Source organism: Dromaius novaehollandiae, chromosome W (assembly GCF_036370855.1).
Source record: "Dromaius novaehollandiae isolate bDroNov1 chromosome W, bDroNov1.hap1, whole genome shotgun sequence".
Lineage (NCBI taxonomy): Eukaryota > Metazoa > Chordata > Aves > Casuariiformes > Dromaiidae > Dromaius > Dromaius novaehollandiae.
Genome location: NC_088130.1, coordinates 53,689,815 through 53,709,892, shown reverse-complemented (window position 1 = coordinate 53,709,892; position 20,078 = coordinate 53,689,815). Strand labels below are relative to the sequence as shown.

At 36.3% G+C, this 20,078-nt stretch overlaps 1 protein-coding gene across 1 annotated transcript in view; it reads right to left on the bottom strand.

Annotated features, from left to right (window-relative positions):
- Positions 1–4,045: 4,045 nt before the first annotated feature.
- LOC135324260 (potassium/sodium hyperpolarization-activated cyclic nucleotide-gated channel 1-like) overlaps positions 4,046–20,078 on the bottom strand; it is a 208,469-nt gene continuing 192,436 nt past the window's right edge. The window contains exons 7-8 of the mRNA XM_064500142.1: positions 9,766–9,930; positions 4,046–7,462 (exon numbers count right to left, since the gene is read on the bottom strand). Coding sequence (XP_064356212.1) covers positions 6,642–7,462; positions 9,766–9,930 — 986 coding nt within the window. The 3' untranslated portion in view covers positions 4,046–6,641. The remainder of the gene's footprint in view (positions 7,463–9,765; positions 9,931–20,078) is intronic.

The window sequence follows — 20,078 nt, the reverse complement described above, 5'->3', positions numbered from 1 at the left end:
TACACAGCGATTAAGGAGACATACTATCTTCATTCATTTATACAGTGGTCATAAAGTAATTTTTTTTCCTTTCACCACTGTCTAAAAGCTTTTTTTCTGATATTATGTGCCAGGTGACATAAGATTATCATATGCTCTAAATAGAAAGTTTATTTCTCTGTGTAGTAATTGATTAGTTCAATCAAGAGTTTAACTTCAATATATAAATTGCATCCACATCTTTTTGTCGTGAAAAGGAGACAGGAACAGAAGCAAAAGCCTTGAGATAGCCAACCTAGATTCTGAAGTGTCTGGTGAATCTACTGAATGACTTCTTGCTACTGAAGAAAAGAAAGCAGATGTCCAGTTTATTCTCTTGGATTTTTTTCACAGCATTCACCATCTCTGGCCAAGAGACCAATATCTGAGAGATAAGACCAAAAGTCCAAGTGAATTATTAAGACTACCCAAGCATCAGCAGAACAGCAATTGGCAAAAATGAACCACAACATATTTCCTTTATAAGGTTTCAAAACAACCATTTTTTTCTTAACCTGTCTTCAACATCAACATACAGATATCAGCTAAACTGAGTGAAATACATTTGAGATACAGTGCTGCCTCCAAATATTGGTACACATCTCTGCAGAGATGACTCTGCACAGGATGAAGACGAATCATAAGCAGAAAGGACACTGGCTGCCAGAGGAAAAAAAAAATTGAAGTTTTGCAATAGCAATATAATCTCCTTTGAAGAAAGATTCAGATGTCAGTTGATCAGTTCAGGTCATATTTAACAATACTTAGGGTTCTCTGCAAGACCATCTCTACTATTGTTGCCTATCTTCTCTACTTAACTAGAAGAGTGTCTGTTCCAGTGACAATGACTTGGCCTCAGTTATTAATGCTCACTTCACCTCTTGGATGGACTAGAGGAATAATTGGACATAAATACCCTAGCACCTAGAACAAAAGTAAATCTAAAATACTGCAGGCATCTCTTAAACAATGCAGACTATATTGGTGGTGTAACAAGCGCAACAAATCCACTGTGTATGTTGACTTGAGAGAAACAAAAATCTTATTCAGACAAGGCCTGGGTTTAGAACACTCAAAAGTGACTTACTGTCCAGAATGATAACTGAAGTCTACACTTATCACTCTATGAGACATTGGAGCTTTTGGCAGGAAAGTTGAAGTTCCTTACTTTACAACTCATACACCATACCAACAAAACAGGACACTGATTGCACACATTTGGCTCCCTAAAGAAAAGGTGAAAGTAAATCCAAGAACAATGGTTATGGTCCACTGTATTGCTCAGTGAATGTCTCAGATTTTTGTGTTGACAAGCACAGTATGGAACCTATAAAGAGCAGAGTAGACATTAAATGTGAGAGAGATGAGATTCCTAGCTAATGCTATGGGAATTATTGCCTATGGCCATATAAACTTTTTAGTAACTGTGGAGTCCAGAAGCAGTCAATATTGGAGATGTTTTCGCTTGGACCTTGGGTTGCTGAGCACCATGGTTCAGTATCAGGATCTCTGTAGGGTTCTGGAGAGTTTTGGGAGAGATGGTACAAGTACCTGCTTCCCTTTCACGTACAGGTTAATTTGAAGAACAGTTGCAGACATGGCATTTGGCATCTTCTGTACCTTTTCTCTGCAGTTTTGCTTGATCCAGTTTTGCCACTGTCTTTTCAGCAAGAACTACCTTAGCACTGCATGCTGTCTTCAAGGTGGAGCTTAGGGGGAGCCATACTGAAAATGTGATATGGAAAACCGGAGAACAGTAAGAAAAACAGTATCATTTATAAGTAGGTAAAAGAACATCCTATATCTGGAACTACTTCAAGGGTGGGGCAAAATTTAGTTTCAGTTCATATATGAACTGGAGACTTTCAGATCACAGGCCAAGGATCATCTGAGTCACAGTGCACATGTTAGATCACCCAATGGAGTTGGTAAATGTGGTTTTCATTCCTACAAAATGTAATTTGTTTAAACTGGGACACATGCACATAGCAGTATTTTAAAATATATAAGGCACAGAGATTGATTTAAAGTCACTTCAGGAAACTAGATACGCTGCTCATCTACTACCACCGTGTTTCTCTTTCTTAGGTTCCCTTACTTGACCTGAAAATTCCAGTGCTATCATAAGTTCTTAAAGATACTGCTTGCATTCACAGAGTGAGGGAAGCGTAATCATGGGCCAGAAATTATACCATCTGACTGCATGACCCACCACACTAATCAAAGTACTAAATATGCAAAGGAGAGCTGGATGCTGATTGCTGGTAAAAAAGTATAGATTCAAGAAGATTTACAAAACATCCTTCAAAGGATATGGTCTAGGAAAGTTTTAATAGTCTTACTCTTCCTTGCTCAAAAAAAAAAAAAAAAAAAAAAAAAAAAAGCAGGGGCAGGCAAATCTGCTAAACAAAGAAACTGTGCACATCAAATTGTTATAAGGTGTCCTACACTGTACCAGATTATGCGTATAGCTTAGACCCATAGTTTATAAGTAAAAACAATTTCTGTTCCTATCTTGAAACATTTTTTGTGTGAACAGAGGACTCTGGAACAATAGAAATTATTAAAACAACTGCATATTCCCAGAGCAGCTGAGATGCAGTTGTTTAAAAATGCAGATCTTATTTTTAAAGCAAAACATTTTTCTTTACTGAACAATGTCACCTTGTTATATTGAATGGTACCTATGAATTAATAAGAACTCACAAGGACAGACATACTGAACTGAGTGAAAGAACTCATGCGAGTAAATTTTGAAAAAGAAATATTAAGCTTAACTCTTAATGACATGCATCAAGACATAAAAATTTCCTGTTTAAAATAAAACTCACATTGGTTCCAGTTCTGCTGCCATTGCCTAATCAAAATTAAAGTGCAGCTCAGCTGAGGTAGAAATAGATATTAAAAACGTATAACAGACATGTTTCTATATATGCATTGGTGAATATGTATATATATATGTATCATACATTTCATATATAGCAGGATGAAATATTGCTTGAAAACATCCCAGTTACTTTTTGATTCGGAACACAAATATGTATGAAATAATACAACTGGACCAAAAAAGCAAAGTATATCCTGTTATCTATTCTGATACCTGTGCAACAGTAGAATGGAGGACAGGATTTTGCTGCCAGTGAAGAATTTTCCAGTAAAATCCTCATCCTTTTGGAAATCATTTCATTGACTGCAGTTGGATTGGATTTATATCACCACACACTTCAGGTTGCAATCTGAAAACGCAACTATTCATGCTTGCTTGAAATCACAGTTTATCAATGAAGGATTATTTAATATATTGCTCCTAATGAAGTTAATGCAAAAACACTTATTATTGTTTTGAATGGATTAAGCTTTTTCATTTACAATGACCTAAAGTGTCATTAATGGACACTTATTCTACACAAATTTCCCTTGAAATAAACTGTAGACATTATACAGTTCAGAGGTATATCACTTGGGATTGGCACATATACTGAGGTAAGTGTCGATGAAAATACAACAATATACAATTCTCCTAAATTACACGAACAACTACTTGGGATTCTCCACCAGCATATTTTAAATTTTATATATAAGCAAACTCTAGTTTCTAATATTGGTATTCATGAAATATTACAGTTTAGTGGTTTAGTGATAGTGGATTAATTCCAAGGTTTGTGGAGATAATGTTTTTTAGCACAATGAATTCCTCTAATCTACAGAGGAAATATTCCTTAGGAATTACTGGAGTATATCAAATAGTATCTTCAAATTTGCTAAGCCCTATTTTTCCTATGGTGCACATAATTACTCCGGCAGTTTTCTCCCCACCTCCCCATACCTAGTGCATATAAATTTGGGTCTAAGAACAGTGAAAAGACAAAAGGAAACAGTTCTTCTTTCATAGTAAGGCAAAACCTGCTCAGTTATAAATATATTGGAACCAAAAAATATTCATGGTTTTATTTTTTATATATTTTCTTCAATTTATTAATAATCTTTTATATATATTTATTTATGGCTTTGAGCAAAGACAAAAGAAAAAAATCTAACTCATCCCTGATCATACAGTTATTGTAAGAATCAGATCTATAGTCTTCCCAGCAGCAGTAAGATCCAACCTTTTTCATTAATACATTTCATCCTGTACAGATGTGAGATTCCATACTTATGGGCTTACTTATGTACAGAGAAAATAAGTTAGTTCTGAATCTAGCAATGGACCTTTATATTACAGGAATGTGAGTCATTTGTTTCTTAATCTAAGTATATATACATTCATACATACATATATATATATATACGTATATAATTTTATACCCTGTACCATTTTTGTTGAATTAACATACAAATCCTAGATATTGTCCACTCTATTACAAAGTCATTAAAAATTATTTATGGTTTCACTGAAAGACCATGTGAGTTAATATTTCTTTATAGTGCTTAAAATAAAATAAAAATATATATAAAAATATTTTGCTACTAACCCCATTGCTCCTATCAAATGTAAACCTTAAACAGTTTGAAAGATCAGAATATGATCTTAATTAACTGACAGAATTTGTTAGTATTAAAACAAAATAAGGGGTATTTTACTGATAAATAAATGGTCTTGCAGCGTATCCATAATGTTCTGAACATTTTTAAACAATCGCTTCCTCATATACTACTCTGGGCCACTCGGATTGATGGCAGCAGCATGTTAATGGGTTAATTACATTGATTTGTACTGGTGAGTGGAAGTCAGCAAAAACTGGTGAAATATTTTTTAAAATTTTTATTTGATGTACCACTTTAGTAAAAGGTGTAACAGGCAGCATGGGTTCAAGCTCTGTTAGCTTTAGAATATTTACTTGGCTCTCAAGTACATCTGGATTCACTGCAATACGTAGTTCGTGATGTTGTTTAATTTTTCCATGCATCATTAAACTCAGCATTAATGGGAAAAGAAGAACTCTTTTGCATTTATTTCCCTAGCATGAGTCAGTTCGGTGTTAAAGAACAGAATAAATGCTTGCATCATAGCCATAATGCTGATGTTTCAATGAGTTAAATTATGACACGCTTAGTTTCAATCTCTATTTAATGTCACAAATCAGGCACAAATGATTATGAAAGGACTTCTTTTGTGGATAAGATAACGTGAAGATTTGAGCAAACAAAATAAAAAGTTCACAAAACGGTATGCTTTAACCCTGCTTTCTGTCACCATTTTCTTTCTGTTTTGAAGACATAAAAAATAATAAACCTCATATCTATGGGCTATGTTTGACACTACATGCCTTAGGATATACTATCCATTTAATTACAATATACACAGAGCAAATCGTGCATTTCCAGACAGACTTTGATGCTATATTATATTTATTTTTTTTAAATTAACACCACAGTCAACTACAAAACTACAGTGAAGACACAGAAAGCACCTGAAAGCCTAAATCAAGCTGTGGTTTACAAATAATCCTTTAAATGAAAAACCTCACTTCTAGACTTAAACCAGAGATTCAAAGTCAGCATTATAGGAATTTTAAGGTAGACACAATTAATTAATGTTTATTATTTTCTAAGATACCATAAAGCCTTTTCCTACAATGGCTGACTGAACCTATTTTTATAGTCTTTTTTTTTCAAAGCATGCATGGAATATTTTCAGATGCTATTTAGGGCAAGGAGAAGAAAAGTGATGGTATTGGTGAAGTACAAGCGGTTTGCAGGATCAAGCGTACAATTTTGCATAAAACATTGCATGTAAAAGTAACATTGTAGGTTTTAAGCCATTGCATTACAATTTAACAGTTGTGTTGCACTTAGCTTCAACAAATTTTAAAACTGTAAATTTTGAAGTGAAGAGCTGAACCTAAATTCCTAAACAAAGACCTGGCAATGGTACACCACACAGCAGCTATTTTTGTTTGGGTCTAAAAAGTTATTTACAATGGCAATTATTTATAGTCTTTGTAAAAGTCTTTAGCAATGTGAAGATTGAAGTCCACCCATTTTCTGAAACAACAGAATGGTTTACATGTTTTGAGATTACAATCTATCCAGAGGAGTGCTAGTGCCAGCCTTTTGACTGCAGATGTTTGCAGTATATTTATTTTTCAATCTAATCCCAAATGGAAAGCACTAAAATATGAAATGAAATGGGAAATGAACTCTTCACAAGAAATTACTAACAATATGTATGAATAAATGAAGGAATGAAGGTTTCAGAATATTACTCAGTCGGTGCTGTTTTAGTTAGATCGATTTTTTTGCTTTTTGTACTTGTTTGAAGCTTGTTACTGTGTTGACAATTTTCCCACGAAAAAAGGAAACCTTTTCATAAATAGAGAAATCTGTTCGACTCATTTTAAAGTTGACACATTAAAAATAAATAATATCACAGCAGAATTTAGACTCCTTTAATGGTTATGAGAAAGGAAGACATGAATTCAAATAGGTTTTCTTAACTCCTTTTTTTGGATATATATATTATATATATATATATATAATTTTTACATTCGTTAAGTAGGGCAAAGCTGTCTAAAGTATGTTTTTCGTAGTAGACTGCTGGGGTACATTAGGAAATAGGCTAAAACAGTTCCTGGGATGATTCTCAGTCTATTACAAAGTCTGTTTCTCACAGTTACCAGGGATCATAAGTTTGACGCAAATCGTGGTTTGTCTCCCTCGGGATCTGTGCTTAAGACTGCGGAAGAATCCCTCTGCAGAGGGGCCGGGGGCGGCGCGGCCCCCCGGTTCGGGGGGATGGCGCCCGACGACATCTGTCGGAAGAGCGCGACCCGCTGGGGCACGGTGCCCCGGGCGGCCGGGGGCACGGGGGCGCCCGGGGCGGGCTGCGGGAGCGAGGCCAGCGACTCCCCCACGGTGGGGTGAGGCCTCGCGATCAGAGTGGAAATCTCGTGGGGCAGCGAAGGCTGCGAGGCGGAGAGGGGCCGCACCTCTCGCGTCAGGTTAGTGTTGTGCAGGGCCTGCGTGCTCTTGTGGACCTCGCTCTTCTGCGACGAGTTGGGCGGCGGCGGCTGTGGCTGCTGCTGCTGCTGCTGCTGCATGAGGGAGAGCTGCGAGGCCGTCGGGGAGGCGTACTGGAAAGTTCGAGCTGCCAGCGGGCTCTGTACGGGGGGGCTGCAGACGGCCGTGGTGTAGGAGCACGGCGAGAGGATGACGGCTTGCTGGGGGGTCTGCGTGCTCGGCGAGGGGGAGTGCAGGTTTCCGTGGGAGAGGCTGGTGGCGGTATAAACGGGAGGAGACTGCGTCCTGATGCGCGATGCCGACGCCGCGGTGGAGGTGCTCGCATTCAGCGCTGGCAGCTGCTGCAAGCTAACCGGGGCGATAGTCTGCACCATCTCCCTGTCGTGCTTCACTATCTGCTTCAAGATCTCGTTCTCCTGATTGTTGAAAACACCGGTATTGAGATCTTTCTGGAACTTCTGCAGGAGGATTGAGTTCTTCTTCCCTTTACAAAGAAGCAGAAGAGTTAGCAAGCCTGAAACGCAGGGGCAGATCCTCACTCTGCGTTTGCATCTTAACTCCTATTACTGAGGGGTATGGCGGCAGCTTAAAAGCCTGGGAAAACACCAAGCCGAGCAGGGGGCACAGAGCATAACCCAGCCTGGCAATGAGCTCACTCGGGCAGGCTGGTGGCACCAGTCATCCCAGGTGCCTGGGATCGAAGAGCCCATTCCCTGCTGCAGAGCGATGCTGAGCCTCGCCGGGGGACTGCGCGCTGCATATGCAGCTCTCACCCGCTGCCCTTTATGCACACCTCGTTCCCGCTCTCTCTGCACCACAACTGCACGCATTAATAACACCATTTTGTTCAAAGATACCTGAACTTTCTGTGCCTCTTCACTTATAGTGCACTGCTATTACTACAATTATTCTGAAAATGTAACCATGGTAATTTACTGAACAACAGGGTGGAAAAAGCGACCAGGCTCTGCATGTGTAACATCTTTCTCTCTCATTACAAAACCGTCCTAATTCCCTGCACACTAAGCTGTTACAGAAGTTATAAATACATCTGCCATTTAGCACATTCCCTGGAACTAAATATTAGACATTAGTAACCAATGACCACTAGCTTGCAAGAAATCATCTTTTTAAGTGCTGGCAAACTAATATGAATTCACTGCTAACGTGATACCTGGTTGCACAATAAAGATTGCTGTAAGTTGTATGCTGATGTTTTCTGAAAGGATGGTGTTTGCTGGATGACTCTTAGTATCTGCAAGGTGCAGACACTCTTCTGTGTCATCAGACGCACAGGAATACAATTCCACTGAATTGGTCCTTTTTTTAGATAAGACAGTTTACATCTTATTCTTTTGTCCTGTGTAGATTTCTTATTGTAACCACAGCACTTCAGATTGGATTACTGCTCCAAGAGTAGACTGGACTTGACTACTGATATTTTTTTAAGTGCATATTTCTTAGGATTGGTCTATATTTCCAGAGAGTTTTGACAGACAAATTATAAGAGTTTGAATAGTCTTGATTAGAAAACTTGGTGCACTGGGTATTCACAATCTGCAAAATACTGACATAAATCTATTAAATAACAGAAATCTATATATACATATTTGATTACTTTATTCTTTCTATGTTAAATAAAACACCAATATGTTTTCTACGAACGCTACTTTTTCTGCTTAGCAGAGACCGCAATAGTGGTGTCATGCAATTCTTTACACATTCACTTTGAAGAAACTGCAAACGTATTTGTATTGAAAGACAGTGATGTGGGGAAATCCTTAAGTTAGCAGTGAGGATCACAAGACAGTCCATTAGCAGTGTAGACAAAATCTGCCATGACTTTATTCTTTTGGCTGCTACACTAATGTATCTATGCTTGTGTGTATGCGTGTGTGAGAGGAGGTGTTGCTCAGGCTAATACATGTAGTGTTGCATTGCTCTGTTGGGGAACTGCTGTTAAAATCTCATACTGGAATTTACTTGTGAAATTGAGGAATCAGCATCATACAGCATGAACGACTTCTTCTGCATAGGTGCATTTTAAAACCAGTATCAATAATTATGACCAGGGTGCACTTCTGCCTACCAAAGCTCATGTATTTTATCTAGTATGTCCTGTTAGAGAGATCCAGAACGCCTCGTTGCACAAAAGCAACCTCTATACACCCTGATTTGATAATCCCCTATCTGTGGTTCTGTGGTTCACTTGGATATCTTTGGCCCGCTTTTCTGATTGTAAGCAGATCTGAGCAGCTCCAGTGTGCAGTCATCAATGCTAACACTGCCCATGTTGTGAATAAAATGAGAGTCCTGCTGCAAAGGATTAATTCACTTCAACAAACATGGGTTTTGTGAGTGCTGAGAAAGATCACCTCTTCCCAGCATTACAAACATCATCTGTAAACTATTTGTGTAGGAAAATGTCATCTACTTCTCACTAAACTGCATAAACCCTATGAGCTAGCAAAAGAAATATACAATATTAATAAATAATATTAATCATTATTAAAGTATACAAAATAAACCTCTGAGGTCTATGAGTGTATAAAATAATAAATGTGTGAGGAATATGAGAGCTTTCTAAAATTCAAAGTTTTATATTATTTAAAAGTGATCTTGCAGAATTTCTTCTTTGGATACATCTTATTCATAGATCAACAAAACTTTTACTTTAGTGTAACACAACTGAAATTTTTAAGATGGGTTTAATCTGGGCATTTTATCTTTCAACTTAAGGAAAAGAAAAAAGGTTTTAAGAATTCCAAGTACAGAAAAAAATAATACCTATCCTGTCCAGTCTATCAATTGCCACTGTCTCAAAGGCCCTTCTCATCATGGGGTACTCTTCCAGAACCTCATTGAAGTTGTCCACGGAGAGGGAGTACAGGCGACAGTATGTGTCAGCTCGTACGCTGGCAGTTCGACGGCCCTTGGTCAAAAGGCAAATCTCTGGGGAGACAAAAATTCAGCACACACAGGAAACAAAGAAGTTAGTGAACCATGTGAAATGTAACAGCTAGGAAGTGACTCAGTGCTAACAAATAATAATTCAGTACTCAGCGGCAATTTTTCTATTGCTGTTTAGGCAACGTTGCAGGGACAATTCTGAAGGTACTTGATTTTATTTTTGCTGCTCTGAAAAAATAACCAGTCTACTCTAAGAGACCTGCTTATAGTTTTTCTCAGTCTAGACGCTGATTTTATCAAACTTTAAAAAAAATTTTTTTCTTTAAGTTGTAAGAAATAATCTATCAGCTGCCAAACATGGTTTGCTGACCCAATTAACCCAAGTGATTTTCTTGATCTTGCTGGAAATATTCAGCTGACATAAAAGACCAATTCCTTTCATTGTTCACCAGAGTTACTAAACTAATCTAACACATCATAAAATGATATTTGAATATAAGAACTATTCTAAGAAAAAATACATTCAGCATGGGAGCGCCTTCTCTCCTTGCTTTTTATGCCCTAGGTATTTCTGGAGAGTAAGCTTATCATTTTAGACTTTTTTTCTCATTTGGCTAAACAATGCAACTCCTTTAACCTCTGTTAGGATAAACCCCATTTGACCAGTCTAGTAGACTTTCTCTGCAAGTGCTTCCAACTGGAATTCATCATTGTGGAACACAGGTTACCAGGGCCGTACACAGAGTCCCCCAAAACCTGCCCCAGTCTTACAATTGATGATTCTTGAACCCACACAAAGAGAGTTACTGGATAAAGTCCAAAGTCAGCATGATAAGCTTATAATAAAACATTTAGGGTGGAATGAGAGAGATGCATGAATTCCTCTCAGGGAAGTTTTCCAGTTAAAGTGTTCAGTATTCAGACAGGTTATATAATTATTAGTCCTCTCATGTCTGTAAAGTTGACAAACTCAAGAGTATTGCTGATACACAACCTTTGAAATACAGGATCCTTTTCCTCACCTTCACCCCTCTTTTCAATGAAAATTTACATTAGAAAAGTTAAGTGAGGTTTACTATTTCCTAAAATAACAATGTTCAACAAAAGGTTATATAAGTTAAAGTCAGTTAGAAATATATTTCATCAGATATTCCAGTTAGCTAAAGGTGAAGCTATTTGCAGGAGACTTCACAATTAAAAACAATTTGGAAACTTTGTTCAAATTGTCTATCCATCCTTACTCCCTAAAAAGCAAAATAAAATGTTTTCTTTTGGATCAAAATAGGTATTTTATTTAAACATTTAAGTAATTTTATATTAAATTACAAAAGAAAATTAAAAGTCCAATGCAAAAAGAAATATTTGTGTCAATCCCATTTTCAGGTTTGGGAATGAGAAAACACTGAGATACAAGAATTCTAGGGCAGAGTGGGAAATAGTTTCCCTATTCAGTTCTAGTGGTTAAGAGCAGTGAGTTTATGTTTGCTCACAGCTCTTTAGGTACTAGGAGTGGGCTAGGAAACTGTCTCCTATCCTGCCTGTATATCTGTCAGAAACAGTAATTCTCCAGGAAGTGTGGAAATACAAATATTCATAATTAGCAAAATAAGGAATTCTGCAGGCTTTACTTCAAATGTAAAGTGTTAGTATAGTTCTTTCTTCTTCGTATGTTCTTAAGAAAGTATATTTTTATTAATCTAGAATCTAAAGAACCCTGACAATTTTTGGTCTCATATTTTTTGTTGAAGAATTTTATCTAGAAAGTATCTTTGTTAAAACTCTGCAGATTTTGCATATCAAAGCTGCAGCTCCAAATCTAAAGAAATATTCCAGTTAGCTTCTATGAGTTTTGAAGAAAGCTACACGGAACATATATGCATTCTGTGCATAATCTAACATGCATTCATCTCCCCAGGAAGTGTAGGTTCTTCCAGCTGCAATGGGAAAAGAGTAGATTTCACCCTACCTTGTGTACTAGAGTGCAGGTTTGATAATTTCCTGCCCACAAGCCGCCCTGCTCTGAAGGCTTGGAGGATTAGATGCTTAAATAATAGTGGATAACCTAAGTACATTAATGGGGGACTGGTACTAACCTACAATATACTTAGAAACACCTACAGCTTTGGGAAGAAGTTATAAAGACTAGTGGCTACTATTAGAGTCTTGATCTACCGTACCCCACAAAACCTGATTCCCATGAAACAGCTACAGACAGTTTACTGTAAAGAACCAGCCAGGTCAAACAGAAGTTGGTATTTTCCTCCTCCATTCCCTAAATCAGACTGACCCCTGCTCCTTTGATTTAAAGCACTGTATTCTAGTTACAGGAGGGAAAAGAACATTTTGCCCAAAGAAAGCAGTTAAATGCAGCAAATGTCTGCTCCATTTCCTAAGACATTCTTTATCTCTCATGCAGAATAAAGTTTTACAATTCATGGTTGAATTTATGGATAACTAGCTGGAAAATCTGTGTGACTAATAATGACCTCTTGATTTTCAGCTTTTTTCATTTAAAATAGCTGCAGGCATATGCTAAAGACATATGGAGGTCTTTTGCTGTACTCAGCAAATAAAAGTATTTGAGTTTAAAAAACATTGCACACAAAAAAACAATGGGGAAACTACTGGTTTCATCACTATTGTTCTAGGATCACTGTATTTTAGACAGCTTCAGGAACAAGAAGACTGGAATGAAGCCATAGGAAATGATTTTGGATTTGAACATGGGACAGTGGAATTTGTGGATGCTACTGCAATAAATATCATTATTTTGTCCCCTTTGTTCCTCTTCCGTTATTCTTTTCAAGTAATGGGACTTGAAAGATTCACTGTTCTGAGAATCCTATGTCAACTCACAACTTCTGATTGAAGAATATCTTTTAGGAAGGCTTCTAATACCTATTTTAAAGTCCATGAAGTCACCATGAGACGAAAATCCATGAAATGCATTTCCAGCAATGTTTCTTGATGGATTTAAGTTTTATTATAGTCACTGATACATCATCTATATTGCTTTCATATACATATCAATGATATCACATTTGTACTCTGTGCTTGTTTAGAACAGTTTAGTGCTAGCGTGCTTGTTAATTATGCTCTGCATTTGAGTTCATGTCATCTTATTAGTTATTTGCTTAGAAGAAACTCTCAAGCATAATAAAACAGATAATATATAAAATCTCATTTACTTGGACTGGAGAGCAATGATGCTTGTGTTCTTTTAGGTAAACCAAAATCTTTTTTTAAAACAAATAAATAAGCAATAGATTTTACGAAGGGAATAGAGTAATGAAAATATCCAAGATATATTTAAAATAAGTCTTAATGGCATCAAGTACACCAGGTGCCCTCAACAATTACACTCTCCTTGACGTACAATTGATTTAAATGGACTAGGAAATACAAACAATGGCACAGGAGTGTGCAGTGAAACACAAAGACCATGAATTATTTTCAAACAGCTTGGACAAACGTCCTTTATTAGCACAAAAAATAAAGTGGCTATAGCATATTACTCACTAATATTCCCATCTGTGGTTGGCATGGTGCATTGCCTTCATGCTGACACTTTGAAAGTGTAAAACACTTTTATCTTTCCTTTCCAAATCTAAGAATGTCTTCAATTCCAATTAGTAATTATGTATGAGACTGCAATGAACCTGTAAGTCAACTCCTATGCATGTTTTACTTTAATTATATAATCTCTTTGGACAACTGTTCCCTGGAACATTCTAAAACAAATGTCAATCACTGTGTTAATCAGAAATGCCTATCTGCAAGCACTAAACAATGTTAAAAGCATTCATTTGTTCCTACAGTCCATATTTTATACAAATGCAGTTAGTTTATATGTGAAAATCACAATTTGTGTTCTGCTGGCATCAGATCTTTTCTGCAGAATAATGTAGCTCTCAAAAGAATATGGAAAATGGCTCAATTTCCAAGTACATTCTGCTGTAAAGACACTGAAGTAACACGTGCAATGATGAAAGTTTGAAGCTAAGCCTGCTTGGAAGGTTATTTGCCTAATCAAAATTGATCAACAACATATCAGTTGCACACATACATGGCAGTATTTCTGCAGGAAGATTAGGTTCAGGTTTTGGAATTGCACGAATTTCCAAAGAAGTCTGTTCATATCTCTATCATGTAAAATGGGACACCTATAGATTGCATTTTATTACTGCATTAGTGTGACAGAATACTCTGGATAGGAGGTTCTGATTCAGAGGAAGACTGATTTGGGAGAACCTGCATGAGGATGAATGACATAACCCATATGATGACTTTTGAAGAATTAGCATTAGCTGGCCCTTTGTATGGGCCAGAGTTTTGGTACCAACCGAGATGAATTTCACAGTTCTTGAATATATCAATATGCCACTGTAGGTATTAATTTTCCCCTTGTTGCTGTGTGATCCCTAAACATCTTTTTCTTAGAGAAAACAACTAGGGATGTAAGAGATTTATGAAAAAGCTTTTTTTCTCTGGGAAGCAGTACAGCTTAGTTGACAGTGTGGCATCTATCCATTAACTCTCAGTTCATTTCCCATATAAATTATACTCCAAATGTAATTACTCAACTTTCTGTGTCACATTCACATTTGATTAGAGATTGAAAATAAACTCAAAAAAAAAAAAAAAATGACAACATACAGTTGCCTTGCAGACAAAATGTGTCCAGAAACAGATAAATTGTGCTGATACAGGAAAGAGTTAGAGATAAGTAGATAGCTTGTTCTTAAAAGGATACCAGACTGGTTCTGTCTGCCTGGAACACATTTCTTAATTTAGGATGGTATATAATAATATGTAGAATATTAAATAATACAGTGATTTAATATCGTATGCACATCTTTCTTCTGCAAGGACACAAAGACTAGAATTAAATCAAAAGTTCACTTTACTAGGTGCAGCCTAGTACAACAATTAATTGTTGTAGTAACAAATAAATTGGTTAACTAATGTGTTAGTCAAATAGTGCTCTCTGTATTAAAATAATACAAAAATAATTAGCAGTTTCTATGCATTTGTGAACCCCAGAAGGTTCTTAAGAGCTTTGTACCTTTCCAAAGCTATAGCAGGTTTCTCATCATCTGTCACAGATTCAACATTACAGGATATAATGAAGAGTGTCCTCCCAGCTGAGGACAGCTGACTGTTGCTTCAGTTCCTCAGCAGGGAACTGTTGTTTCATCATGTAGCAGGCATACACATTGCTGTGTAAATGGGCAAGTAACTACTTGGACCATCTGGCAACTTCCAGCAGCAGCAAAAAGACAGAAAATCAAAGCAATCTAAAGGTTTGGGTCAGTCAGTCTAACCCATTTGGGAATATTTTGAGAGAACAGGACAGCGGATTAGATTTCTCCTGTTTATTTTATAGAAAGCAATAAGCTACAAAAGTATTATGGACAGAACTTAGATATATGATGGCTCATTTGATTCACCCATGCTTTCATGCCTTTTTATATCAAGTTCTGTATGTCTTCAGAGCAAGTTTCCCATAATTACCAGGTTTAGGTTATTCTGCTTTTCTAAACGAGCTCTCCATAACAGCAACTCTTTGGCATGGTGCTAAGACCAACAGTTCTTCCTTCAAGCTACTGAAGTTGTCCACTGACCACAAACAAGCTAAATGGCACTAGCAAAATGGCAAGAGGGTCAAAGGAAGGGGCTGTGACTTTTAGCCTGGGGTACTTTGATCCCAGCTTTGCAACAGGTAATGTGAGAGAGATTTTTTTCTTTACCAAAGGACTATATAAACTTCAATCAATTCAAGAAAATTTAATGAATAATTTTCTTGACATACCACACTCTTCAAAAAGGGATTTTTTTCCCAATTCTGTGTTGATTTAACCATTCTAATACAGAAAACAGAGAGAAGCTGTTTCATATGATAAAAATTTGATTGCTTTAATATGTACTTCTGTATGTCTGTCTCCTTTTTCTTTTTAAGCTCTGGCAAACATCAAATACATCTATCTTTAACTATTTTTTTCTAATCTTTTAACATATCCTTTTATCTTCCAGTATATTATCACTAGCACACGAAATGGAAAACCCAGGGATATGCTGCCCTTTATTATAGACACTTAATGTGACTAACAGCAGCTCTTCTGATTACAGTCAGAATGTAGCTTATACCAATTAATGAATACCAGTGATTTATTTTCTCCAAAATAATGATTAAATACTGTGCCAGATAACTGTGCAGATTTTATTTTGCATTTGTTTTGTAAAACAATATTGACATTCACACTAATCGAGATTATCGGGAAAAAAGCGCGACTGATGTCCCCCAAATCCAGATCTATGCAGTGAATGGAAATGAAAAGGCTCAGGTAACACCTGGCTAAATACATGCATGTGTTCAGTCCTGTATTTAAGAAACCTTACAATACCATCACTCTTCAGCAAGAACATTACTGCAGCAAAGGAGAGAATTTAGAGAGGAAGGGAGACAATTACTCCCATTTGAAGTCAGGTTCATAACCTGGACTGTCCGAAAGAGTTGAGAGGAAAGAAAGGTATACAAAAACTATACCTTCTCCACCCCTGTAAACACTAAATATGGAGTTACACACAAGACAGTCTGAGATTGTCAGAGTGAGCAGTAGCATGTGCTGCCGCATGACCGTCTTCATTTTAAACCTGACAGCAACAGTTGTCTGTAAGTCACAAAGGCTGCCTGCAGATAGAGGGGCTCCTCAACCAAGGCGAGAGCTCATAAAGGGGGTCTGGATACAGTGCTCTGAGCTGTTACTATTTTGAGGGGGAACTGAACATGACCAACTACAATTAAGGATCCAAAACGATTTCCTTAAAGCCTCAATTTCAGTCTCCTGTCACTTTCTGAACCCTTCACCTAAGTCTAACTTACATTTAACTGTTTGTGATGGCAGTTGCCCTTATATAGTCATCCTATTCAAGAAAAGAAAATGGGTTGGTTTATTTCACTTTTTTATTGCTTGTTTTTAGTCATTTGAAATTTATGGCTCTGAAGTCCTTGACAGATGAGCTCTAAGCATGTTCATTGTCTATTTTTTTATTTAACTTAATGGGACAAATAAAAGAAATCGAAAATGTGCCCTAATCAGCAAGGTTGTAGTAGAAAAAAATTACAAAAAGGCGAATTATATCCCTATCAATATAGCAATAAAAAATGCAAAACTTTATCTCATTCAGTAAGCTAGAGACTTATTGCTACTGGCTGGTGGAATTCTCCCCTCATTGCAAGTTAGGAACACAACTGTGTCTGCAAACATCTGTCCCTCCATGCCAGCAACCTGACCAGCTGAGATAATTTCTCCATCATGAAGATGTTCCATATTTACCATTTCATGTATCTGAAGAGAGGAAGAGAATGAAACAGGGACTGAAGAGAATGCCTGCTTCAAAGTTTGAGGATGACTTATGCTACTTAGTAATAGTCAGCAAGTAATAGCTTTTTTATTCTTTTTGGCCCTCAAGAAGAGTATTCAGCAAGAAAAAAAATGGCAGGTGAAAAGGGATATCAGCATTCCCCACGAAAAGCATTATATTGGTCCTTTTCATCCAGAATGTTATCCTTTGGACACAATCACTGCGTGTTAAAAGGAGATTTTGTCTCCAAAGCTGCTCTGAGATACGAAGGAACCTTCAGAACAGATGAGCTGGAAGCAGCTGGAGACAGGTAGCCTTTATGGGCATTTCACATCAATGTTTCTGATCTAACCTACAAGCGGAGGATGATTTGCTCTTTTGCTATATTTCTTTCCAGTACTATTTTCCCTCCAGGTCTCTCTCGCAAGCTCTCATTTGCTTAACCCTTGTATATAAATCAAAGACTTAGTATGGTAAGTGCTGTAATTAGAGAGTGTCTATTCTCATTTTTTCTGGCAGCATTTATAATCGACAGAGAGTTACATTTATTTCATTGGAAATATCACCAGTTTTCTGAGGAAAAAAATCATTCTTCTGAAAAGAATTTGCCTAATGTTCATTAACCCAAACAAAACCACAACTTTGATAGGATTTATGGAGGAATTCTTATTGTTTAAAAATGACTGTAAATGTGTGAGCAACTTTTCATATTTACTTTGTTTGACAATAAGCCTTAAAGTATGCTAGTTTCATTATTTTGATCCAAATTTGTCTTTTATGCCACCAACCTCTGAGAAGCCTGTTTCTTCAAACAAGTCTTATATCAGTTGATTTCCTTGAATAAGACTTAAGACACTACTTTGTAGCACCTTTGAGAAAAGCAGCATTATAACATGCTACTAATTTGGATGTTTTGAGACTTACTCAGCACAGGTGTCATTACTACCGTATGAAATTCATTTAAACAACTTGACAAAGCCTTTAAAATATTATCTAATGTGATATAGATTAATTTTGACACAGAAAAAGACATTTTGAGCATAAATTAATTTTCAAGGCAGGTATGAATGCTATAAGCCCATCCATTTTTAGCCATTCTATAATGACTTTTGTTATTTCTGACAAGACTGATACATAATTGGATTTTTTTTAAGTCCTCATACTTCCTGTAAGGTAAATACTGATACATTTTATTTCAGTGTAATCTGCTTAATATAGATTGACAGTATAATTTTTTTTTCCAGAAGAGTAGTTAGTTGTAATTACTTTTACATCAAGAAAGCGAGCCAAATACACATGGTTAGAATACAATTACTTTTATAAAAAGTGGCATCTTATCTGCCCAGAGAGCCACTTTATGTTTTATCCTGATTTGCCTTTTATTCTTTCTATCTGAAGATACTGCAAATAGCTGTGGTTTCATGACTAGAGCAAACAGAGGCAGCAACATTTGCTACCTCCTGCATCCATACATTCCTATTCTACTTTACCAAAGGATTTTTTCTTCTAAGAGAGATTAACATACTCTATTCATTATCTTGAAAAATTCATAATTTGGCTGGTATTCATTGTGTCTTCAAAATGTTTTAAAAATGTTAAGCTTAGATTCCAATAATTAAGTGCCTAAATAAAGATATAGGTATCGTACTGGCTAGATCAAAGGCCAAAAGTGACTTTGTTTAATTCATCTGTACCTACTTTCATTCAGATGGATGCCTATTCCCTGTTGAAAACAGCCACTGAATTCCTTATGTATTCAATATTATGCTCTTGTCATCTTGATTTTGGCAAACAATAACAGTTACAAATTAAACTATTAAAGTTGAATTTAAATGAACTGTAAAAATATTGTACTTCGTATTTTTTTCATTAAATTATTACACAAATGATCAGAGTCTGTCAGTTCTGAATTCTGGAGACTTAAATATTTAGATTGAACTCTTCTTGTAAAATTGGAAGGCACTTGCAAAATATTCTTCTGGGTTATCTGTGTTTGCCACCTCAGATTTTCAAGGTATACTGATGTGACATTTTGGTTGCATCTTACTCAAAAAGACCAAATTGAAAGTTATTTATACTATTCATGACTTTGAAGAATTATAATTTGGGCTGAAGTATATTTTATATAGATAGCATAAATTTTTATTAGTATACTTGTTACTATTGTTAATATTGTTAAATGTAAGTTTAATTATTGCTAATTAATAGAACTCTTAAAACTAAACCAGCTTCTACCTTCTGGCATTGCAGAGTATGTTATTTTCATTCTGAATTTTTAGAACGTTCCTTAGACTTTTAGAACAGTAACTTTTCCAAACAGCAAGAAATTCTTCTGACTGCATGTTATTTTCTATGTAAACTATGATGTTAAAAAAATGACATGATGCAGCACAAGGAATTATGCTATACCACAATGATGCTAAGGAAGCTGTATCACCAAAATGGCAAACTAGTCTGTGCCAAAAAGATATTTCATTTTTAGGACCTCATGCAGGCAATACTTTTAGAAAAATGGCAATGATTTAGAAACCAATATTGTTCATCTGAAAACTATTTTATGAATGAGTTGGTATGGAGATATGACACCCTTTTGACATAAAGCATTTAATTGTGTGCTTGCCATTAAGATTATGAATAAGCACACTTCAGAAAAAACACTTATAATTAATTATGTATTTCAGTATGGTGCTGGATTGGGGTATGAATACTGAGAGACTTAATTCATCATCATCTTGGATAATGAGTAGCCATATACACTGTTTTTGCAAAATGCAAAACTGTATCATGTATTGTCCAGGCATAAATTACAAGGTGTAAAGCAGTGA